The sequence below is a fragment of the Muntiacus reevesi genome, chromosome 6 (assembly GCF_963930625.1).
Source record: "Muntiacus reevesi chromosome 6, mMunRee1.1, whole genome shotgun sequence".
Taxonomy (NCBI): Eukaryota; Metazoa; Chordata; class Mammalia; order Artiodactyla; family Cervidae; genus Muntiacus; species Muntiacus reevesi.
In genome coordinates, this window is record NC_089254.1 from 46,642,353 (window position 1) to 46,668,795 (window position 26,443).

At 39.2% G+C, this 26,443-nt stretch overlaps 1 protein-coding gene across 1 annotated transcript in view; it reads right to left on the minus strand.

The window, feature by feature from the left end:
- LAMB4 (laminin subunit beta 4) overlaps positions 1–26,443 on the minus strand; it is a 112,287-nt gene that overhangs the window by 20,420 nt on the left and 65,424 nt on the right. The window contains 10 exon segments of the mRNA XM_065938470.1: positions 4,047–4,252; positions 7,308–7,465; positions 9,353–9,728; positions 14,771–14,867; positions 18,917–19,137; positions 19,999–20,018; positions 20,020–20,162; positions 20,164–20,222; positions 21,651–21,806; positions 22,729–22,962. Coding sequence (XP_065794542.1) covers positions 4,047–4,252; positions 7,308–7,465; positions 9,353–9,728; positions 14,771–14,867; positions 18,917–19,137; positions 19,999–20,018; positions 20,020–20,162; positions 20,164–20,222; positions 21,651–21,806; positions 22,729–22,962 — 1,670 coding nt within the window.

Here is a 26,443-nt window from a genome sequence, read left to right on the forward strand (position 1 = left end):
TTAGGAAGCTGAGAACATTTTCTTTAAGTTAAAATATTAACTTTAATAAGTTTAACATAAGTTTAAATCTTTACTCTTTTAAACATTCTTCAAATTCAAATAATATATGCTCTTTGCGCGTAAAAAGAAAGCATTCTTTCTTTTAATAAATGAGCTTGAACTCAGAGCAGGCTACAAAAATAAATTACAAATACTGTGTACACTTGGTGGAGAAACGATAAGGACTAAAACGTTTACAACTTAGAAGCGCAAATTCTTAACTGTATGATTTGAAAAAGGTCATGGACTTTTTCTTAGGATTCCAACAAATGAGAGAAAGAGAAAAAAATGGAGAGCAATAGAACAATATCACCCACAAGTTGAGCTGCAGTGAATAAATTAATTGTGACAGAAGCAGGGCTAATTAGGATCAAACATAGTTAGGGGGAAAAAATCTCCCTTTATTTCTCCATTAAAAAAACAGCTTAATTTAAGCCATACAGATTCTGTGGAAAAGGATTTAATGGTAGTCACTGGCAAATGATGAAACAAAACAGAAATATTTACATGATGAAAAATATGTACCTTAATTTTGTGGAATTGTTCCTTAATTCTCTAGAACTTTTTAAACTTTAAAATGAATACCAGTTGCTAAGAGAGATTTTAAAAGTTCTCATCACAGGAAAGAGAATGTAACTACATGTGGTGATGGATGGATGTTAACTAAATTTACTGTACTAATCATTTCACAATATATACATATATCAAATCATTGTTGTTCACCTAGAACTAATACAAATTTCCTATGGTCAATTATATTTCAATAAAAAATAAAGTGGAGAAATTGTGAGTAAGAATACATAGAAGTGAGATGAGAATTTCGGAAATAAATACTCTGGTCAGGAAGCACCAAGTTACACAGATGAAATCTCAATGTAGATTAGTTGATGCCATATTCAGAAAGAATAAGATTGCTAAATTACTTCACTCTTAAAACATCTCTCTGCAATCCATCCTCTGTCACGACTCCTGAGAGTTCTCTTGTAATCTCTTCTGGCATGCTTCCCCCTTCTAATCAAGAGGAAAATAGCACACCATTTTATCAACATGACAACTTTCATCCTTTTCTAGTTCTCCATTTATATGTTGATTAAGCAAGATTCTGCTATTATAAACTTCAGGGGTTATCTTTTAAAAATAATCACTTAACATGGGACTTATTTAAATGGTGTGAGATTTCTGGTTTTTGAGGAGGGACACAATAGTAGTTTAACATTACATGAAATGATTAAGGGTTGATTTAAGCACAGGGATACAAGACCAGGATTCGTATTTGTTCACTGTTGAATTCCCAGCATGTAGATAAATGCCCAGCATGCAATAGGTACTCAACGAATATTTGTTAAAGCATTGAAGAATAATGCATAAGTGAAAAAACTAGGTGGCAATACAAATTTGAATGCTAAGTCGCCTCAATCATGTCTGACTCTTTGTGATCCTATGGACTCTAGCCCGCCAAGCTCTTCTATCCACAGGACTCTCCAGGTAAGAATACTGGAGTGGTTGCCATGCCCTCCTCCAGGAGATCTTCCTGACCCAGGGATTGAACCTGTGTCTCTTATGTCTCCTGCAGTGGCAAGCAGGTTCTTTACCACTAGCGCCACAGATGACTATGTAAACAAAAAATGTCAACATTTAAGATGTGTAGGGATGTTCTTCAACCTGACTATAATCAGAGACCTGCTCCAGAACTTGGATTCTGGAGCCTGTGGAGCAAGGATATAGGACCAGCTGGGACTCAGGTCCATGGAGACGAGGCTCATGGAACGAATGGCTGCTCTGGAGTGTGTATGTGCAGGTGTGTGTATCTTAGTTGTGGTTCTCACCCCATTTTCAAGTCTGGCTCTGTATCCTTCTTTCACTTCTGAGGCCCAGATGTCTGCACGTACATTTCCTTTCTGTTCAGGAGTTGGTTTCTGCCACTTGCAAACAAGAGGGCTGACTAATATAATATTTATCTTATATTGATTTTTAAAAATGCAGCATTTTTCAGCTTTTCTTCTTTAAAGGCTTTATGTAGGTTGCCCCTCCCCCCCAAAAAAAAGGAAACTAGGGAACATACCAACTTATTTTCAAGATGAACACAATGTACTCACAAAACTCTTAAATTTGTATTTATCCTTTCAAGATGAATATAATGTATTCAAGCCTAACTGATTATTCTACTCATTTTTTAGAAATGATTTTTAAAATTGTTTAAAATTATTTAAGATTCTGTTATCAGGTACTTAAATATTAAAACAACTTTATCATATTAACCTAGGAAGGAGTTTAAGGAATTAAGGGTATAATCCTATTAAAAACATTTCTAACATTAAATTCTAACATTAAAGTTTGTCTATTTAGGAGAATTTCAAACACATTCTTGAATTTATGAAAAATTATTCTTAAAAAAAAAATTATTCTTCACTTGGAGATTTCTATAGTTTTCAAAACTCCAAGGCTAGGAATTTACACCTTTCTATGCAGTGTTTGTTACAAAGGAATCATAATCAAATGTCTATGTATGTCCTATGAACACATAATCTGTTTTTCTCTTCTCTTTCTTTCCATACACAAACACACACACACACAATGTTATACACACATATATACACATGTTTGTATGTCATATATGTGAGAAAATATGTCAATATTCTCATCTACTTCTAAATCACCATTTATAGTCACCTCTATATTTTTAGGGCTTCCTTGGTGGCTCAGATGGTAATGCAGGAGGATCCAGGTTCGATCCCTGGGTTTGAAAGATCCCCTGGAGAAGGCCATGGCAACCCACTCCAGTATTCTTGCCTGGAGAATTCCATGGACAGAGAAGCCTGGAGGGCTACAGTCCACAGGTTCACAAAGAGTCGGACATGACTGAGCAACTAACACTTTCATAACTTTATTTTTATACTGTATTTCCAAGCAAAAGAACACCTAACATCTAGAATCTATTCTTTCACTTAGAAGATAAATGGAAATTTAAAAACTTTCAAGCAGTTTCCTGTTTTAAAATTGCTATAGCTTTGCAAATAAAGCATGAGAAGACATCATTTACCTGTTTCTTCAACCTGTGAACTTGGTTGTTCCAATTGTGAATCACAGACTCTGCTTCCTGAGCTTTCTGCAGGGCATTCCTAAGAGGGTTGGGGAGCCGTAACAGCTCGGGCCACCACAGGATGAGAGCGCACAGGCCATGTCCTCTCCTCCTCCACACACCTGAGAGGAAGAAGGATCTATGTTAAAAAGTAACTTGTTGGTAGAGTGTTTTTCTAAGGGCATCCAGGCTCACTGAGGCAAGACACTGCTCTATTCATTTGTGTTTCTTCAACAGTTGTTCATGCTTAATATGTAGATATGACCCACTAAATGTCTCCTAGCTAACTGAATAGGGATCTAACTTATTTGCTGTTAGCACTGATGTCAATCAATAACACTTTCATACTTATGGTTTCTTTGGAAAATATTGAGTATTTCCATATTAATTTCATCTTTTTAAAAATAAAAACTACCTTTCACTTAGGAAGCAGGAGGAGTAAATGTCCACAATCTATACCATTTAGGAAATAGTAAATAGTATAAAATAATAAAGTCAAACCACGATCTTTACTCTTTGATTTTTCTCAAACTTGGACTTAATAAATAAAAAAATATTATTTTTAGATTAAATATATATTAGTTATATATTATTCCTATACTTATAAAATATATATTAAAAATGAAATAAAACATTAGACAGGGAAATAGAAAAGATTTGTATATCAAGTCGGGCTTCAAAGGTAGCACAGTGGTAAAGAATCCACCTGCCAAGGCAGGAGATGCAGGTTTGATTTCTGGGTCGGGAAGATCCTCTGGAAAAGAAAATGGCAACCCACTCCAGTATTCTTGCCTGGAAAATTCCAGGGACAGCGAAGCCTGGCTACAGTCCATGGTGTCTCGAAGAGTCAGACATGACTGAGCGATCAAGCACACACATATTAAGTAAACACCACAGATACTTTTACTATACTGTCATGAATATTTACCTTTTCTTGCAATATTTGAATATTTGGTATCTTGATCTGCTGTAATTTCTCCAATGACAAGTCTTCTTTTGAGGTTAGTGTATCTAAGATGCTAAGTAAGTCATTCCTAGTATTTTTGGAGTTGTTTATGAGGGATGTAGTTTCATTAATTTTCTTTTCAGTAGACAAAGAACTCTGATAATACTTCTTGATGTCCTTTGAAAAATCTACATCAACACGAATTGAGGTAAGATAAATTTTATGGAAACAACTGAAATTATATATGGGCTACCAACATAATCATTCTCCAACTTGACTAGACTGTCTTGGTCTTAATGATCAACACAAAAATTCAACATCCATTTCCTTGAGTTTGCACTTCACAGGGAAAAGTTAGAAGTTGTGTCATAGATACAGATGTAATACCTACAGAGCACTGAGGTTTAAGTCTGCAGACCCAGATTTGAATGCTGGCTTCTCCCTTTACTGTGTGGGTATGTCCTTGAGCAAACCCATTAGTCTCTTAGATTGTGTCTCCTGTAAATTAGTGATAATAATTTGTGAAGATTAAGTGAAATCATATAAAAATACTCTGTGAAATGCTCCACACATGTAAGGTATTAATTTTGACTACCTATATGAACTCTAAGATGATGAGCCAAGTTTATCCCACTACATAGCACAGAAGTTGACAAACTCATTCTACAAAGGTCAGAGTATAAATGTTTTAGGCTCACCTACCATCACACTGCTGTCACAACTACTCAACTCTGCCACTGTAGAGTAACAGTAACCATGTAAATAAATAGGTGAGACTGTCTCCTAATGAAACTTTATTTATAAAAATACACTGGGAGGGGAAACATGTATACCTGTGGTTGATTCATATTGATGTATGGCAGAAACTAACACAGTATTCTAAAGCAATTATCCTCCAATTAAAAGTAAATAAATTTTTTTAAAAAAGGAAAAAAAAAAAAACCTACCATAGGCTGTGGGTAGGATCTGCAGGCAGACTGTAGTTTGCTGACCTGTGATGTTGAAGCTGATGACAACAGCTACTGTGCTAAAGTGAAAGTCACTCAGTCAGGTCAGACTCTTTGTGACCCCAGGGATTGTAGCCTGCCAGGCTCCTCTGTCCCTGGAATTCTTCAGGCAAGAGTGGGTAGCCATTCCCTTCTCCAGGGGATCTTCCCAACCCAGGGATGGAAACCATGTCTCCTGCATTGCATGCGGATTCTTTTTTTTTTTCATTAGTTGGAGGCTAATTACTTTACAATATTGTAGTGGTTTTTGCCATACATTGACGTGAATCAGCCATGGATTTACATGTGTTCCCCATTCCGATTGCACGCAGATTCTTTACCTCCTAAGCTACCAAATGGTGCTAAGTGCTTTCTATATAGCTGTCCTTCTGATCAATTTTCATCCTTAATTTTACAAAACACTGTGAGAACTAGCCCAAACACCATTTTACAAGTGGAAAAACGAGGCTCTGATGACAGGAAGTTCTCACTGATAGGAAGAGATGCAGCGGGGATTTGAAGCCAGGTAGTGTGACTCTAGAGACTGTGTTCTTAAACACTTCTCTGTATTTTGATAGAAATACAAATTGCTGAAAGCATAATGTGATGTTTTAATATAAATGATAGCATATTAGGGTTTTAGACTATTTTAGGAATCAAAGGCCCATGATTCTGATCTTTACTTCATACATAACCAGAATCATGACATAACCAGGCATGACAACCACTCTTTATCTCCTAAACATTCCTGGTTTTTATAACATATTAGGATGGCATCACTGACTCAATGTACATGAGTATGAGTAAACTCTGGGAGTTGGTGATGGACAGGGAGGCCTGGTTTGCTGCAGTCCATGGGGTGGCAAAGAATTGAACATGACTGAGCAACTGAACTGAACTCTTACTATATCATGATTTTTATTTACCATGAACCACTTCCCTAAACAAACAAAAATCATCTTTCTGTTGCTTGTGATGATTTTCTGCCTTGATTTATCTGGCAAATTTATCTTTATTCTATGAAGCCTTTTCTAATATCCCAGGAATAATACCATTCTCTCTACTTTGTTCCTGAAGCAGTTTGAAGATGCTCTAACAGAGTCTTTTCATTGTTTGGGGTTGTTTATAAATGCCTGGCTTTCCCACTGAGGTTGGGATGACTTCAGGGTGAGGACTGGCTGAATTTACTGCCTGTCTCTGATGCCCAGTACAGTGTCAGGCACTGAGAAAAAGCCCAGTAACTGCTGCTGTGATGCAAGTTTGAGAGGATTAGCATGGGTCAGTTTTGCTTTCTTCTACCTGGCTTGGGTGACTGCTCAAGGATTTTCAGTTCTTTCACTGGGCACCTTCTTCCAGATTAGGAATCAGAGCAAATTCCTTACTCTTTATATAGCGTTTATTAAGCATCATCAATAGTGATTTCCTTAAATTCGGGCCTTCCTTTAGTGTCATAATTGCCATCTATTTTTTTTTTTTTCTCTTTTAGCTCAAGATCAGATGACAAACAGGAGCACAGACATAGGATAAGGAAAAGTAGATGATGCTTTTGCCTTGAGATAGGTTTCATCTCTTAACTGGATGGGTTCTGTGTGAATAAGATCAGTGCTGCCTCTCCTGGTAGTTAACAAGATGTCTGTCCATTTCCAAACATAACAAGGATCTCATGGGAAAAAAGGATATGACTTAATTCAAGTTTTGTTTCAGAGTTCCATTTCTCCTCCAAGTTGATCTTGGCTTTGGCATGGCTCCCATTCATTTTTAAAAACTATGCAATATGTACTACAGCCTTCTAGTGTGTTACATGTCTCCAAATTCCTACAAAGTTCTTACAAGAAATATGTAAGTTCTTTCTGATTCATATTCTTTTGTGTTTATGATTGCTGGAAACTGAGTGGCTTATATTCAGGAAGGTATCAAAACATATCTCTTTCATTTTCTTATGGCCACATTAGAATTTCCAAGCTGATGATTACATAAGATCCTTGTGTGGCTTGGCATCTGAATACTTCGGGTTTTAGTATATGTTTAGTATTGCATAATTGTTAGCATTTTTTTGTGCAAATGCTATCCAGTCTCTGCAATGTTTTAAGAAGTTGAAATATTCATGCACAAATAATACCTTTAATGGGTATGTTTTCATGTTGTAAAGTGCTTGGGCGCTGTGGTGATAAGCACAGGGTGATTCACTAATGGAATGCACTATGGATTTTATCAGCTTCTGTCCAGAAACAGACAGTTAAGGTACATTTTCTCTTACCCATGAGGCTTGCATTCCAGGCACCGAAGTGCAAATCATTTCCTTCCTGAAGATCTTCAAGTAAGAGGTTTGTTTCATTCCTCATTCTGAGGATTGTTTCTTTTAGGTCTTCAAATTCATCCACTGTTTTCAGCTGCTCACTTAGTTGCATTTGTTTCCTACAGGAGAAAATGAGAGTAAATGTAGCAAAGCTTGTATTACATTGGACAGATTGGTGGAAAACACACCCACACACACACACAAAGAAATTGCCCTCATTAGTAAGTATCCTTATACTTCAGATGGATTTCAACTGCAGTAGTCTGACTTCTGAATCTATGCTTATGGACGTCCCGAGTGCTCTGTCCTTCCCCTACTGACATTTTGATTTGTAATTTACCCAGCAAACATTTATTGTTTAACTAAACCAGGCCTGGAGAAAACATAGAGAAAACAGCTTTACCTACCGGAGGTCCTCAGTGAGGTAGTGACAAATGAACTACAAAGACATGGAAAGATGGAGAAGGAAACACATCCTTTCTCTGACGTCGTCAGGAAAGGCTTCAGAGAGGGGGCGGTGTTTGGGTGGTTGTTACAGAGGAACCGAGTTCATCAGGTGGATCAGGAAGGGGCAGGCATCCCTTACCATTTCAGACCTGGCACTGGGACTCCTGTTCCTTTTGCTTTCTTCTCTCTGGCTCTGCTCTGGGCTCTTGCAGTGTCTTTGTTTGGACCATCCACTATGGACTGGCTCCTTTCTGCTTTCTCAGTTCCATTTTATCTGCTAGGTCTGACAACCACAAACTAGTGGTCCCTGGGACAAGTTCAGTCTCAGACATATTTCTTTGGCCTATACAGTGCTTTTAAAAAGTGCTATTGAATTAGCTGCCTGTATTTTAAAGTGGGAACATTTCCATTGAAATCTGGATATCTGACATCACTTAAACAGTGGGGAGCTCTGGGAACCAACCCAGAGTCTTTAGTAGGGTATAGAAGTGCTTGTTCTCACCTGCCAGCTTGACCTGCACGTGTTACCACTGGGCCCTAAAGCTGTGTTTACGATGCCAGTGGCCCTTCCTCTGTCCTAACCGGGTGAGCTGCATCACCCTCCCTGTGGAACTTTTAAGCAATTACTATATACTTCTGGAATTTTTGTCTGGTGACAAAATTGACAAAATGAATACCCCTATATTTACACTTGTGTTTTCTATGACATGAAACTTTGTAGCTTCAACTATTCTTTAATCCATGAGCTTTTCTGGGGAGGAGGAATATTTTTTATAGAACCATAATCTTCTTGGTTTCATTGTAGACTGTGTGCTCCTAGATGGGTAGAAACTATACCCAACTCATCCTCATTTGTCCAAAACTTTTTCTGTAAAGGGTGAGAAAGTAAATATTTCAGGCCCTGGGGGCCGTAGCATCCTTGTCATAACTGCTCAGCTCTGTCAGTGCAGAGGTACAGTAGCCACAGAGGATGTAAATGATGGGTATGGCTGTTTTCCAATAAAACTTTATTTACAAAAAAATGTGATGGGTTGGATGCTGCTTGTGAACTAGGTCTTGCTGACTCCTGGCCCACAGCAATCAACATCATCTCTAAAACTATTTGATGAATGAAAAAAAATGATAAAAATGATATTGCATTTTGAAAGAACTATTGTACTCATTATTCAACTTCACAGTAATGTATGGGCATGTAAACAACTGAGGAATTTGGGAACATTAAGCAAATTTCCCTGAGTACATGGTTAAAAAAAAAATTGTGTATTAGAAACCTTCCTACTTCCAATTTTGTGTCCTTCAGCTCTGCTGAGTTTGGGCTTCCCAATTAACGTTGTGGTTGCCTTTTTGTCATAATCAATGACATCTTGAAAAATCACATGCAATCCTAACTAGGTAGGAAAGAGACAGACAGATATGATCCCCAGCCTGGTTACTAACTGAACAATGATCATTCTCCTAATGTTAACAAAGGTACATTTCTAAGCTGAAGGCTGTTAAAGCTCTCAGGAGTTAAGGTAAATCACGAACTTGGAGACCTATTACTTTTGCACAAACCTTACCGAACAGAGTGATGATAATCCTTGACTTTTGAGAATTCCTCTGATGAGAAAACAGGATGTCTCCAAATTCTTTCTATTTCAGACATGTTTTCTCTGAGGCCTTTGAAGTCGGCTTCACAGACAGGCAGGGTCTCTCTTTTATCTTACATGTTAGCAGCCAGCCTAATTAACCCTTGCACCACTGTGGAGAGGGAAGAAATAGTGTGGTCCCATTGATCAAAGCACAAGTGACACGGAAGACAAGAGGGGAATTCCCGGGCACGACCCCGGGCACAGCGAACACATCGAGGGCAGCTAACGCCCTCCTGGCATCGACACGCGCCTGTGTCCTGGTCACAGACAGGCTTCTGGGAACCTTCCCTGTTGCAGTCACACGCTGAAAAAGATGGGAGAAGGAGCAGAGAACGTCAGTCACCTGGCCTTTGGCTCATTACCAGTTCAAGAATAAAGTCCCCTCCTCTTCCCTGAGAAACTTCCTAAATCCCATTTCTAAGGTGAACATTTAAAGCAGGATAATTTCAGAGATCTTTGCAATGGCCATTAAAACACAGCATCCCTCTTTTCACTCCAGGTAAGTCAGCTCCTGGGGGTTTTGTTCAGGTTTTGGCTTTTGTTTTGGCTTGCACTTGGCTTGCAGGATTAGCTCTCTGACCAGGGAGCGAAAGTCTGCCCCCTGCAGTGCAAGTGTGGAGTCCTAACCACTGGACTGCCAGGGAGGTCCCAGGTCTCGGTTCTTACATGGGCATTATTAGATGTCATTTTTACTGCAAGTATGTGAGTTGTTCACGTCTGGGTTCTTCACCTGTGTGAGTGGAGAGTATGGATCTAATGACAGACTTGTGCACGGCTGCTACTGTTCCTTCAGGGTGGCTCAGGCATGCCACAGGCTCTCTAAGGGTAAGAAGGCCCATGATCACACCCTTTCTTAGTGAAACCCAGCCTGGATGTGCTGTCTTCCTTCCATAAGAAAGACTGTTCTGTTCTCCAAAAAGTGTGTGTGTGGAATCTGCCTTTGGTATTTACCCAAAGGAATTCAAAACATGTCCACATAAAAGCCTACAAATGGATGTTTAGAGCAACGTTATGCATAATTGCCAACTTAGATGTAACCAAGATGTCTAGGTGAATGGATAAAGAAACTGTGATACATCCAGACAATTAGATATTATTCAGCATTATAAAGAAATGAGTGCTAAGCCATAAAAAAGACATGGAGGAACCTTAGGTGCTTACTACTAAATGAAAGAAATCACTTTGAAAAAGTTACATATTGTAATATGATTCCAGCTATAGGATATTCTGAAAAGGCAAAACTATAGAGTCAGTAAACAGATCAGTTGTTGCCAGGGGTTAAGGGGTGTGTAAGGATGGATAGAAGGCAAAGCACAGAGGACTTTTAGGGCAGTGGAAATACCCTGTGTGATACTATGCTGATAGATACATGTCATTAGACATCTGTCTAAATCCAATACCAAGTCAACCCTAATATAAACTATGAGCTTTGATGGATACAAGGTATCAATATAGGTTCATCAGTTGTAATGAATATACCACTCTTGTGGGGAGGTTGATAATGACAGAGGGCATGCATATATAGGGTCTGGAAGGACATATGGGAAATCTCTCCCTTCCTCTCAATTTTCCTATGAACCTAAAATTGCTCTAAAAAAAAGTCTTTTTCAAAAAATGGAGAACATTAAATTTACCATCTTAATTAAAAGAAAAACAAACAAAAAAAACACCTCGGATGTTAGGTGGAGGTCCAGTGGTTAGGACACCCTGGTGGTCCAGTGGTCAGGACTGCATGAGTTCATTGCCAAGGGCTTGGGTTCAGTCACCGGTTTAGGAGCAGATCCATAGCCGTGCAGTGTAGCCAAAAAATAAACAAAAACTCTCCCCAAACCTGATACTCTATGCACTTCAGATGAGTAGGTTGTTGATTACAGCTAAGGATGGAGGATGAAGAGAGCTACTGAAGTTACTTGAAGTAATTATTATTATTATTGAAGCAATTTCCAAAAGGTCAGGGAATCACTAGCCTATGCCACAGGCTTAACTGCAAGGAACAAGTGATTTAAAAATCCATTTGGCAGCCTGAGTGGGAATAATGCCAATTACAAATAAAAACTGATTAACACACTAGGCTCCTCCAATAGACATCATCTGTCTGGCCCATTCGTTTTGGTCCAGAGGCCTCTGCAGGAACCCCGGAGGGACTCTGCATTTCACCACCTGGAGGCCAAGGCTCCCCCTTACTATCTGTTCTTCTCCAGGAGCATTAGTGGGGTCTGTAGCCTGAGCTGACCATTTGCAAAGTTTCCTCTATGAAATCTTTTTATAAAATAAGATTATTAAAATATTAGAGGGACACAGGAATATAGGCTCTCTAAGAAAGATTTTCTAAGAGCCAACATTCCTTCCTGGTTTTTAAAGTAGCAATTCCACTTGGAAAATTGCATCTTTGAATGTGGCAAAAAACCAAAGGCTTTTTTTTTTTTAAACCACAAAAGCACATTTATAAAGGAATGGACAGGAAGAAAGAGTTTCCATATGTGGCTACATAGAATAGAAGTGACCACAATGGTAAGTCCACCACATCTGATATTTCTTTAGTTTGACTTCTTTGGGAAGTGGATTTCAAAGAGAGATTAAAAAATCCCTCCTCCTAGAACCAACCCAGACTCTACATTTGCACTGTCCAATATGGTAGCTACTAACCACATGTGCCATTTAAATATAAATGGATTAAATGAAATAATTGTTTTTCTCACTTGCACTAGCCACAGTGCAAGTGCTCAATACAACTAGTGGTCCCTGCACTGGAGAGTTTGGAGTAAAATGGCTCGATGTTTGCAGAAAGTAGTATGAAACAGCCTTGCCCTGGGAATTCTCTGGCAGTCCAGAGATTAAGGCTTCACTTTTCCACTGTGGGGACATGGGTTCGATCCCTTGTCTGGGAACTGAGATCCCACATACTGTGAGGCGCAGCCAAAGAATAAATTAAAAGACAATCTCATTTTTTTAAAGATGCCAGGAGCACTGGCTGTGTATTAAGAATAAATAGATATAAATAGCCCTGCTCTAAATCCTATAACTAGTGCTAAATGGAATGAAAGGCACTAGGAACACAAACTCCTCAAGTTTGGAGGCCTTGCCTTCTTTGTTCACTACCCTGAGTACCCAGTAGACACTCTGTGAATACTTTTAAATAAATAAATAAATGAATCTGTGATAGACTCCAAGTTATGAAAGCCATGTTAAGGAAACATCTGCTCTGCTAGCTTTTTATGATCTATTTCCCAGCCTCTACCTTGATCCAAATTAGCTGTTTTTGTCAGCATGCTTCCAGATAGCAGAAAATTGGCTACAAGTTATGATCTCAAAAATCTGTTCCATATTAACAACTTTGAGGAATTTTAATATAACCTAACATTCAATATAGTGCAGTTTTAATATAAGAGAAAAAATTTTAAAGGGCTAAAAATACTTTTTTTTTAAACTAAGATTAAAGTTTGTGAGTTTTCAAATATAAAGCATGATACCATAAAATTCCTAGACAAGAACTTAGGCAAAACATTCTCTGACATAAATCATACTAATGTTTTCTTAGGTCAGTCTCCCAAGGCAATGGAAATAAAAATGAAAATAAACAAATGGGACCTAATCAAACTTATAAGCTTTTGCACAGCAAAGGAAGCTATAAACAAAATGAAAAGACAATCTGTGGGCTGGGAGAGAATATTTGCAAATGACATGATCAACAAGGGCTTAATTTCCAAAATATACAGGCAGCTCATATAACTCAATAACAAAACAAAACAAAAAAGCCCCAAACAACCCAATTAAAAAAAGGGCAGAAGACCTACACAAACATTTTTCTAAAGAAGACATACAGATGGCCAACAGGCACATGAAAAGATGCTCAATGCTGCTAATTATTAGAGAAATGCAAATCAAAACTACAATGAGGTATCACCTTATATTGGTCAGATGACCATCATGAAAATGTCTAGGGCTTCCCTGGTGGCTCAGTGGTAAAGAATCTGCCGGCCACTGCAGGAGACATGGATTCAATCCCTGATCTAAGAAGGTCCCACATACCACAGAGCAAATAAGCCACAACTATTGAGCTGTACTCTAGAGCCCAGGAACTGGAACTACTGAGCCAGCGCTGCACCCTAGAGCCTGTGCTTCACAACGAGAGAAGCTGGAGCACCGCAACTGGAAAGTGCTCCCACTCTGCACAACTAGAGAAAGCTGCACAGCAAGGAAGGCTCAGTACAGCCAAAAACAATGAATAGAAGTACATATGAAAAATCTATAAACAACAAATGCTGAAGAAGTGTGGAGAAGAGGGAACCCTCCTAAACTGCTGGTGGGAATGTAAATTGGTCCAGCCACTATGGAGAACCATACAGAGGTTACTCAATAAACTAAAAACAGAGTTGTGATGTGGTCCAGCAATTCCACTTCTGGGCGTATGGCTAGACAAAACTATAATTCAAAAAAGATACATACACCTCTATGATCAGAGCAGCACTATTCACAATGCCAAGACCTAGTAACAACCTAAATGTACCTAAACTGATGGATAAGAGAGACATGGCACATATATATAATGGAACACTAAACAGTCATGAAAAGAATGAAATAATGCCATCTGCAGCAACGTGGAGGGACCTAGAGATCATCATACTAAGTGAAGTAAGTTAGAAAGAGGGAGACAAAAAAAAAAAAAAAAAAAAAAAAAGAAAGAGGGAGACAAATACCATACGATGTTACTTACATGTGGAATCTAAAACATGACACAAATGAATTTATTTTACAAAACAGAAACAGACAGAGAACAGACTGTGGTTTGCCAAGGGAGGGGGGATGGATTAGGAGTTTGGGATTAGCAAACACAAACTATTATATATAGGATGGATGAACAACGAGATCCTACTATACAGCACATGTGTGTGTGTGCTAAGTCACTTCAGTTGTGTCTGACTGTGTGCGACCCTATGGACTATAGCCTGCCAGGCTCCTCTGTCCATGGGATTCTCCAGGCAAGAATACTGGAGTGGATTGCCATGCCCTCCTCCAGGGGGTTTTCCCGACCCAGGGATCGAACCGGAGTCTCATGATGTCTCCTGCATTGGCAGGTACGTTCTCTACCACTAGCGCCACCTGGAAAGCCCACACTATATAGCCCAGGGAACTATATTTAATATCTTGTAAAAAACCATAATGGAAAAGAAAAAAGAGAAATCTAGTTGGTTTATACAGCTTTCATTTTATTAGTATCTTACAGAAATTTTTTTTAAAGTTTGTGAATTTTCCACCAAATAAAGGGATTTAAAATTCAGTTGGTTCACAGCAAGCCTGTGGTAGGACCAGATTGTCTGTACTCACATTTTTAGAACCAATACTTATGAATGCATTGCCCTAGGGGATCCTCATAATGATTTTCCTCACACTCAGAGCAGCGTTTCCCATCATAGCCTGATCTACACGGACACTGGCCTGTAAGCTGTGAGAATGGTCACAGGTAAGAAATTGACAAGCTTTATGATCTTAAAAAATTCAGATTAATACAAAACAACTTTTCCCTCCAGTGATTTAAGACATACAGCTGTGCAGAGGCAGGAGGAGGATTCCCATGGCCAGCAGCCACCCCCGACAACACCAAGGATCAAGAGTTAATGTGTTTTGGCTGAGGGCTCTTGAATATACCGCCTGCTTCCAGCTGTTCAAGGACAAGTGTCCTCAAACTGAGAAACAGGCACAGATGTAAATGAAAACAAAACACAAAATAGGAAATGGGCCACATTCCTCTCCTGTATGGTTCTGGGGGTTCTCCCCTGAGAGACAAACCAAAGACCTGGTTTTAACATCCATCAATAAGTTTGGCAAATGTTTCCATTATGGAATGTAAATTGGAGTCTTTCCCAATTGGGCTAGTGTTTTTCCTCCACAAACTTTTTTTTTGGTAAATGAAGCTTAATCATTTAGTGACAATTATTTAACTGTATTTTGGAGAGAGGACTGAACTTTCCCAATTGGATTCTTGACCAGATTTTCTGAACACTGAGGAGATTAGAAAATTAATGGGAAAAAACAGAAAGCAAATCACTATTGCTGTGGTCCTCCATTATACTTGACCAAATCTGCTTATCCAACGATGACTCCAGAAGTAGCTGAATTCTTAAAGTGACTGGACCTACTAAAGCTTCTACCCCTCTCCGGAGTAACCACTGGCTTTTGCTCAAATATAGGGAGCCGCAGGAGCCTGTGGTCCCAAGGGTTGTCATGTCGCCACGTTGTCTTTGACTATTGGGAAGTGCTTTCCGTATGTTGATGCAGAATCTGCTTCTTTAACTTGTTCCCATTGTTCTAAGCCCAGTCTTAAGGAAATTGCTCAAAACATATAGCTTTCCTCTTCCTTTGTACAGTCCCTCTCCCAGCTAGAGTTGGCCATTCTCAACTTGTATATGCTTCGTTATTTTAAATCAATCACCCCTGAGACTTCACCACAAAATAGCATGGTTCTTCTCCACTATCCACAAACACTAGTTTGTCAATTCAGTGCTTAAAATGTGGTACTCAGAAATGACAACAATGTTCCTGGGAGTCATCTGACCAGTACAGAGGACAAATGGGGAAAAAGGCTGCCCTGGAGCTGGGCATGGCATTCCCACCCCTGCCCGAATGGGTATCCCCTCTTTGGCAGCCAAGCCGCACCTCTGACTCACTTGCAGCACACAACGAAAATCTCCCAGATGTTTTTCACACAAACTTGTGCCAAGTTATTACTCCCTCTCTGTATTTATGCAATGGATTTAAGAAACCCAATTGCAAAACTTTATTTTTATTCCACTGACAAGTCATTTTCTTGTTTCCAGTCAATAAGACAGTTGTAAAATATCTTGTCTCTTGTTCTGTCTTGAACATATTAACTTATAATTTTGTAATATCTACAAATTTGATACATTTGTTTCTCCATCAAAACTACTGATGAAAATATTGCATAGCATATTTGCTTCTCCAGGAATGCACTAGGGACCACCTACTGGCAGACAGAGAGACATTTATCAGTAGTTGTTTAAACAGCTGGAAATCTCAATGACCGTGTGGCTCTTCTATACTCCAATGAAAGTGTTTCCTGATTGTAAAGAGCAAACTTCCTCAAGGAATCCCCTGTGGACCAGATTACCCCAAATACCCTTGTCATAAGCAGGTCTTTGCTTAAACCAACACCATCTGATTTTCAGCTTTGTAGGCTTCCCTTGGCCTCCATGACTAAACTGCGGTCATTGTCAAGTGCTCCTACAAATATGCTTCCCAAAAAGTCTAAGAAGCAGACATCACCAGACAGTGATGTCATGAGCATGAGGATTTCCTCATGAATTAACCAGCCAAGCAGTGTGTGGAAATCTGCTAATTTTTCAGTTTGTTCTGTGGTTGGTGGCTGCACGTGTGATGAGAGGAGAGGAGCATATAAAATAGCCATGGTCCTCTAGTGCCCAGATCTTGGTTTCTAACATCATTCTCCAATAGAAGGAACCAGTGCTCCTTAAAGAAACGGCTGATTCTAGGGCAGAGGCAGGAAATATACAAAAGGAGGTTAGAGCATCTTGCAGTGCAAAAAGTAGGGAAGTACTTAAAAAAAAACAACCCAACAATATTGAGGTATGTCAAAGGCCTAAAGAAACCAACTGAAAAAGTTTCCCATGACCAAAGCTGGAACAACTTGAACAACAAAATTAAGTAGTGTTGATTTATAACTCAGAGTATAGTACAAATATCCTTGAGTTCACGGATATAAAAAATGATTAAATAAATGAAGAAATGGGAAACAAAAGACAAAACTCCAGTGCAGAAGAACAGAATAACTTATGGAGATACTCTCCCCTCAAGGAGACAGAGCATAACTCCCTAATCCTTAAGTGTGGTACTGTGCTCAGTGATTTCTTCCCAAGGAGTATGGTATGGAAAAGAGCCAAAGGATCACTTTACAGTTGAAAAACCTGACACACACCACTTCAGCCAGGTGGTCAAGGTCAAGGTCAGCAGTGATAAGTCACGTTAAGTAGTGTATAGCTTTGATATGACGTGATAAGAACAGCACTTTACCTCCAGGGGTCATCTTTTTCTCAAAATCCATAATTCAAGTCTTACCACGAGAGAAGCATCAGATAAATGTGAACTGAAGGACATTTTACAAAATACTCAAAACTGTCATGGTATCAAAAATAAGGAAAGTCTAAGAGACCATCACAACCAAGAGCAACCTAAGGAGATGTGATGACTAAATGTCATGAGGTGTTCTGACGTCTTGGAACAGAAAAAGGGCATCAGATAAAAAACTAATCAAATATGAATAAATTATGAACATTAGTTAATGATAATGTATCAACACTAATTCATTAACTATGAGAAATACACCATACTAATATATAAGAAATGTATTAACAGAGAAAACTTGGTGTGGGGTACATCTTCTCCATCTTCATGACTTTTCTGTAAACCTAAGTCTATCCTAACATAAAAAGTTATTAAGGAAAAAGAGGCCATGGTGTGCATTTTTGTGGATATGGGTTGGAGGAAGGAAGGTCTGAGATAAAGAAAAAGAGAAGGGAAAGCCCATTCTATACATAAGAACTACTTCAAAACTTTACTTCTACAAAATTTGACCTTTAATAAGTTGAACAGTGGAGTTGAAATTGGAGGTGAGATATTCTTATTAATTGGGAAGATTCCAGCTTCTGAAAAGAGCATTTTGATTCTAATTAAGCCCTAATCCCTATACCGTGGATTCGACTCTAAAACTTCTCATCATTGTTTTACCCTTCTTTTCACATCTCTGTTAACGTGAAAAGTGTTTCAAAGAATATATTTATGAAGCAAAAAACCTTATCATGAGATTGTTTTTTCCATAAATAATGTTAATATTCTTTAAAAATTTTTCATTCTCATTGTTTCATTGACTGAAAACCATATGTGCAGTTAAGTGTAGAGTTAATTGTACACGAAACAATAAAGATTTGCTTCTAGACTGCATTCTCTAGAAACAATTGCTCCCAGTCTGGTAGCTTGAAGATAAATAAGATAAGAGGACATCTTATTTAACCATACGTAAAGCAACTGGTGAACCATGGGAATGACAGCTTGATTTTTAAAGATGGAATTATGGATTCTGAAGGCACTCAATTTTCATTCTGGTTAGTAATCAATTCTGATTAATGATGGATTTCTTGGGGCTCCCCTGTGCTTCTATGTACAAAACAGTGAAAGAGAAAGATTGTGATTTGCTGTGTGTGAATCTTGACTCGCCCAGTCCCACTGAGGACTGGAGAAAGCGGAATGGGGCAGAGCCTAACTTTCAGACCCTTATCCTCTCTTCTTTGGTGCTCTTCATTCCTTGATAAATGCAGACTCTATGCCCATAAAAGGCAAATCCTATCTAAAAACACTGATTAACAACAGCAATACATAAAGAAAACATTCTTTACATGTTTAGAAAGCATGTCTCCCTACTGTGTCTCATTGTGACACCAGAGGAAGTGGAAAGTTTCTTGCCTGGTCACAGCGGCTACTGAGCGAGGTCTGGGGGTCACAATCGCATGGCTGACATCCTCTGCCAGGGACCAGATTCCAGTATCCATCAGCACAACGGTCACAGGTCCGGCCGGTGACGCTGGGCAGACACGGGCACGTGCCAGTGTCAGGGTCACAGAGGCAAGCTTCCCCACTGCGGGGACACTCAGTGGGACTCACGCCAGAGGGATAACAAGAGCACCCTAGAAGCACAGAACCATCACTGGGGGTGAATCCATGATAACACTGGCAGTCAACAACCCATACAAACAGCTTTTTAAGAGTGAAGGCATCATTTCTTTAAAAGGCCCAAGGAAGAAGCATTTTACAAGAACAGAATTTATCAAAGAATCTAAGTAGGTTGAATTCATCCAAATGTTTTTGATCGCCCCAACTATAATTTCCTATGGTTCAGCCGACTATGTTCCAAGAGCTCACAATTAGGATGAATGAAAGTTTCACTGTTTCCTCACATCAGTCACCAAAGTTCCACTTAAGCCAATGATCTGAAAACAAATGGTTTATTAAATTGACTTGGGTGAGCTGAAATAATTAAAATATTTCCTAAAAATGAATACATATTCCTTGTCTTTATCATGGAATTAAACTCTTATCCTCTTCTACATCAGTGATTCTCCTCTTTATACATTAAAGTCTGGTTGATGAGCTGGTTACAATGCAGATTCCTGGGCCCCATCCCCCCAGAGATCCAATTCTATAGGTCTGAGGCACAGTCCAGGAATCTGCATGATGATACTCCACCTCCATCCCTGGGTGATTCTGGCAGAGTGCACAGGGGTACACACTCTGAGAAAGAAGACTTCAAATCCTCCAGGGCAGGTACTGAAGTGTGCAGTCCCAAAAGACACACTTCTGCCACCAGTGAGTTACTGCCGCAAGGCCACGCTGAGCCGCATGTGCATGCACCCATCTCTGCTGCCGCGCTCAGGACATCGGCCCGTTCTCCGAGGGTGCTGGCACCACGGACCTAACTGAAGGGAGTACAGGAGTTGCTACCACAGGTCAAGCTGCCTGGTTTCCTGCCAAGAGCTTTGCAGACTTACTCGTGCATGTCTGATCGAGCCGAGCCAAAGTAACCTGGTTTGCAGAGCTGGCAGTTGGGGCCCTGAGTGTTGTACAGACATTTCAGGCACTCCCCTGTGACTGGGCTGCAGGACCCTGCATCAGTCACATCAATGTTGTTGTTACAGGCACATGGCCGGCAGGGGTGATCCAGAAATTCCTGGATTTCCATGGAAACCAGCAGAGCATTCTCCACACTGCACACCTGGAAGAAGGGGAGAAGAAAAGAGAACGAGATAAGAAGTGGGTGTGCGCGTGCGCATGTGTGTAGAGAGTGATGTGGATAACTGGACTCCTCTGAGGATTATGAAAGGTCACACATTTGGGATGAATAAGAGGAAGGGTTCTACATTAAAACCATTTTCATTTACTATCTATTCAGAGAATAAAAAGGTTATTTGGATATAGAAAGTTCTTGGTGAAGAACAGACTTTAGTCTTCCTTAAAAAACCACAGAGTTGTGAGTTCAGGATTCCTGGGTCCTCAAATAACCAAAACCACTCAAATATGCCTCTGGATCCAAAACTAATCTCACCCCATGTTCTCCACGTGGCACTCCAACCCTTACCCAATCTTAGAGGTGAAACAGCCCCAGCCTGAGATAACATGCCTGGGAGTGCAGAGGGGTGAGTAGTTTTCCTGACATGTGAACCTCTGAGGGTTTTTTTAAATAACCTTTATAAGACACTTTGAGGGTATTTCCATGAAAGATAGTGGAAAAACCATCCCATCTCTCCTACACTCTACTCTTTCAATCACAAAGGCAACTGCCAATGTTTAGGTGCCCAAACCCTGGGTCCACCTTCCATTTTTTTTGGTTTATTCCATTTAGAAATGGTCTCATAGCTCAACCATGGTCTCAGCTCTTAAGAACTGACCAACCAAGCCAGAGTGTACATGGAGAAGAGGCTGTAAGATTAACTACAGACGTGTGTAACCTTAGAGGTAAAAAGTAAGAAAAGCAATGGCCATCTGATTTATCACGATGGTAATTATAATAAAGAAAATAATAATGCCATACTTTTTAGTATCATTAAATAATACAGACTTCATGACTTTTCTCCTTGTCTGTATTGTATATTTATACTTATGCTTAAACTCCTTAAATAAAATTTTTGACTGAGGGACAGACATAGATATTGAATTAATTTTTACAGTATCTGTACATTACCCAAATTGGTGCTTTAAGACATCTGAAAAAAATCAGTTATATCTGTGAAATATCAATTGATTACTTGAAATTATATAAAGAAAGCAGTTGAATGATTTTTATTTAAAAATTTTTGTTTTATATATATATCAATATATAAAACTTAATCACATATTTATATTATTTAACACATCAAGATTTTATTTTAAATAAATTATTTTGATTTGAACTCATTTGGTCAATTTTCTAGACCATCATTTAAAATATAAGCTCTGTGATATGAGTTTTTATCACTGGTTTTTGAACCATTCAAATTCTTTGTTCTGAAAAGTAGCAATTTACCAAATTGTGTCTTCTTACCATTAACCTGTTATATCCTCTATCACTCATTTTTCCAAGGCAGATAATATGAATATGTGATCATTTTTCAGATAGAAATGTAGGATGAGAAGGAAAAACAACATCATGAAGTATACTACATACCTGCATAACCTTGAAGATAATTGCAGATTATATCTGAGTTCCAAAGATGCTGATAACAGGAATGGGCAAAATACCGATTGCTGGAGGGAACATCTGGACATGGGCAAGGACGGCAGGACTGTCCTGAAGAAGGATTTCCATAGTAACCATCGATGCCATCTGTCAAGGCAAATTCCTTTTACTAAGATGTTCCCAGGAAAAGCTCACGTTAGCCAATGTGGATTTGCTATGCTCTAGGACAGTGACATTACTTTGCCAACAAAGGTCCATCTAGTCAAGGCTATGGTTTTTCCAGTAGTCATGTATGGATGTGAGAGTTGGACTATAAAGAAAGCTGAGTGCCGAAGAATTGATGCTTTTGAACTGTGGTGTTGGAGAAGACTCTTGAGAGTCCCTTGGACTGCAAGGAGATTTATCCTAAAGGAGATCAGTCCTGAGTGTTCACTGGAAGGACTCACGTTGAAGCTGAAATTCCAATACTTTGGCTACCTGATGCGAAGAATAGACTCATTAGAAAAGACCCTGATGCTGGGAAAGATTGAAGGCGGGAGCAGAAGACGATGACAGAGAATGAGATGGTTGGATGGCATCACCGACTCAATGGACATGAGTTTGGGTAAACTCCGGGAGTTGGTGATGGACAGGGAGGCCTGGTGCCCTGCAGTCCATGGGGTCACAAAGAGTGGGACACGACTGAGCAACTGAACTGAACTGAGGACAGTGCAACTCTTAAAACTCAACATTTTAGAAGATGCTCATTTGGTCTGTAGAAAGGTGTTCTGCTTCACATTGAAAGTCCCACAGCTTAGTCATTAAACTGGATATCATGGCATCTAATTTACATGCACATTTTAGGGATATAAAAAGCAAGGTGCCAAGCAAATGCATGTTACTGATTTAATCAAACAAAGTCCGGTTCTTAACAAGATTTTGAAGGATGATGAAATGATGCTCTATCTTCCCCCACCCGTCGCCATCACTCTACACTTCCAATACAATTGATTCTCTACTCAGTGGTCCTTTAGAGAATGTTGTGAAATCAGGACAAAAGGAAAAAAAAAGTGCATATGCATTCCATACCTTTCACAGTTTCTCCCAGTTGTAAATCCGCCACAGTTGAGGCATGACCCAGTTTCTGGATCACAAAGTTCAGCGAGCCCATTACAGAGGCAGGGGCGGCAGTTGGGAAATCCGAAGTAGCCTGCCAGGCACCGATCGCAATGGCAGCCAGCCACCTGTCCACGGCACGGGCACTGTCCTGATACTTGGTCACACATGGTGCTCTTTGAGCCTTGAGGGTGGCAGTGACAAGCTGAGCAAAACAAAGAAACCTGCCAGGGTCAAGGGGCTAGTGGTGGGTTGGTGAGAGAGTCACAGTTCTGATATCATAATCTCTAGCTTACTGTATCAACCTGATCAAGGTAAATAAATTTGAGTCCATACAGTGCTTAGAACAGAGCCTTGCATGTACTGGGTCCAGTTATATGTGCTCAGCTGGCAAGTTATATCTGATTCTGTGCAACCCCATGGACCGCAGCCCATCAAGCTCCTCTGTCCATGGAATTTTCCAGGAAGAATACTGGAGTGGGTTGCCATTTCCTACTCCAGGGTATCTTCCCAACACAGGGATCAGTCCTGTGTCTCTTGTGTCTCCTGCACCCAGTTACATATGATTTGTTAATAAGAATTCACTGATTTCATTTGATCAACAGTATGTTGTAGACAACTGCAGTGTTCTTTTTTTTTAAATTGTGGAATGACATATGACATTATATTAGTTTCTAGTGTACTACATGATGATTCCATATTTGTATATATTGCAAAATGATCACCATCATTAAGTCTAATTAATATGTCATGACACAGTTACAATATTTGTCTTGTGATAAGATCTTCTAGGATTTGTTCTCTTATAACTTCCTAATATAGCATACAGTATTATTAACTAAAGTCACCATGCAGTACATTACATTCCCATGACTTACTTATTATATAGCAGGAAGTTTGCACCTTTTGACTTCGTTCACTCATTTTGCCCACCTCACCTCTGGCAACCACTAATCTATTGGTGCTCTAGACCCATGAACTTGATTTTTGCTTTGTTTGTTTTAGATTCACAAATAAATGAGATCATACTCCTAGAGAGAGAACTTATGGTTACCAATGGTAAAGTTTAGACAGAAGGGATAGACTGGGAGTTTGGAATTGACAGGTACATACGACTATGATACATGTACATACATAACTGAATCACTTTGTTGTACACCTGAACCTAACACAATATTGCCAATCAACTATCCTCTCATATAAAATAAAAAAATAAAAATAGAGAAAATGCAATCACACAGAATTTGTTGTCCTCTATCTGACTCATTTCACTCAGCATGAACCCTCTAGGTCCATTCAAGTTGCTGCAAATGTCAAGATTTCCCTTTTTTAAAATGACTATTATTCCATTATTATATTATAGATATATGTATCAGTTCAGCTCAGTTCAGTCACTCAGTTGTGTCCGAATCTTTGCAACCCCATGGACTGTAGCGCACCAGGCCTCCCTGTCCATCACCAACTCCCAGAGTTTACTCAAACACATGTCCATTGAGTCAGTGATGCCATCCAACGATCTCATCCTCTGTTGTCCCCTTCTCCTCCTACCTTCAATCTTTCCCAGCATCAGGATCTTTTCAAATGAGTCAGCTCTTCACATCAGGTGGCCAAAGTACTGGAGTTTCAGCTTCAGCATCAGACCTTCCAATGAATATTCAGGACTGATCTCCTTTAGGATGGACTGGTTGGATCTCTTTGCAGTCCAAGGGACTCTCAAGAGTCTTCTCCAACACCACAGTTCAAAAGCATCAGATCTTGGGCATTCAGCTGTCTTTATAGTCCAACTCTCACATCCATTTATGACTACTAGAAAAACCATAGCTTTGACTAGAAAGACCTTTGTTGGCAAAGTCATGCCTCTGCTTTTTAATATGCTGTCTGGGTTGGTCATAGCTTTTCTTCCAAGGAGCAAGCGTCTTTTAATTTCATGGCTGTAATCACCATCTGTAGTGATTTTGGAGTCCAAAAAATTAAAGTCTGTCACTGTTTCCCCATCTATTTGTCATGAAGTGATGGGATCAGATCTTAGTTTTCTAAATGTTGAGTCTTAAGCCAACTTTTTCACTCTCCTCTTTCTCTTTCATCAAGAGGCTCTTTAGTTCTTCACTTTCTGCCATAAGGGTGGTGTCATCTGCATATCTGAGGTTATTGATATTTCTCCCAGCAATCTTGATTCCAGCCTGTGCTTTATCCAGTCCAGCATTTCTCATGATGTACTCTTCATGTAAGTTAAATAAGCAGGGTGACAATATACCGCCTTGACATACTCCTTTTCCTATTTGGAACCAGTCTGTTGTTCCATGTCCAGGTCTAACTGTTGCTTACTGACCTGCATACAGGTTTCTCAAGAGGCAGGTCAGGTGGTCTGGTATTCCTATCTCTTTCAGAATTTTCCACAGTCTGTTGTGATCCACACAGTCAAAGGCTTTGGCATAGTCAATAAAGCAGAAGGAGATGTTTTTCTGGAACTCTCTTGCTTTTTTGATGATCCAGTGGATATTGGCAATTTGATTTCTGGTTCCTCTGCTTTTTCTAAATCCAGCTTGAATATCTGGAAGTTCATGGTTCATGTATTGTTGAAGCCTGGCTTGGAGAATTTTGAGCATTACTTTACAAACATGTGAGATGAGATCAGTTGTGTGGTAGTTTGAGTATTCTTTGGCATTGCTTTTCTTTGGGATTGGAATGAAAACTGACCTTTTCCAGTCCTGTGACCACTGCTGAGTTTTCCAAATTTGCTGGCATATTGAGTGCAGCACTTTCACAGGATCACCTTTTAGGATTTATACATCATATATCATGGAAATACATATCTACATCACATTTTATCTATTCATCTGTTGGTGGAAACTTAGGTTGTTTCCATACCTTGGTTACTGCAAATAGTGCTGCGTGGACAAGATGGTGCAAGTATCTTTCCAAGTTAGTATTTTCATTTTCTTTGCATAAATACCCAGAAGTAGAACTGCTGGATCATATGGTAGTTCTTTTTAAGTTTTTGAGGAACCACCATATTGTTTTTCATAGTAGCTGTACCAATTTATATTCCTAGTGTACAGGGTTCCCTTTTCTCCACATCCTTGCCAACAGTCATTATTTCTTGTCTTTTTGGTAATAGAATTTCTAATAGACGTGAGGTGATATCTCATTGTGGTTTTGATTTACATTTCTCTGATGATCAGTGATCCTGAGCGTCTTTTCATGTAGCTATTGGTCATATGTGTATCTTCTTCAGAAAAACGTTATTCAGACATTCTATCCTCTGTCCATTTCAATCAAGTGTCTTAAATGCTGTTTATACAGAGTATCTGAATAAGTAATGTTTTAAATGATTCAAACTTCTATGAAACTTAGGATTCAAACTTTCCAATTATAAAAATAAGAAGAACCAGACTTAAATGGCTAGATTTTTCTTTTCCTTATGTGAGATAATAGAGATTACATATTTTTCTGGCAAATTGCAGAATTATTTGAGCCAATCTTCCCTATACGAAAATGTGATGCTTGACAGGGTGGTACGTGGAGGAAATGTTTTCTCCTTTGTGTGTCAGCACTTCATAATCTTTTTAAAGAAAAGGAAAAATGACGGACCAAAGCACTATTTGATGGGTAGACAACCATGCCCAGGTGATGACCAGGAAGGTGTACCATCTCTCTGAATCATAACTGAAAAGACATGTTCCCTG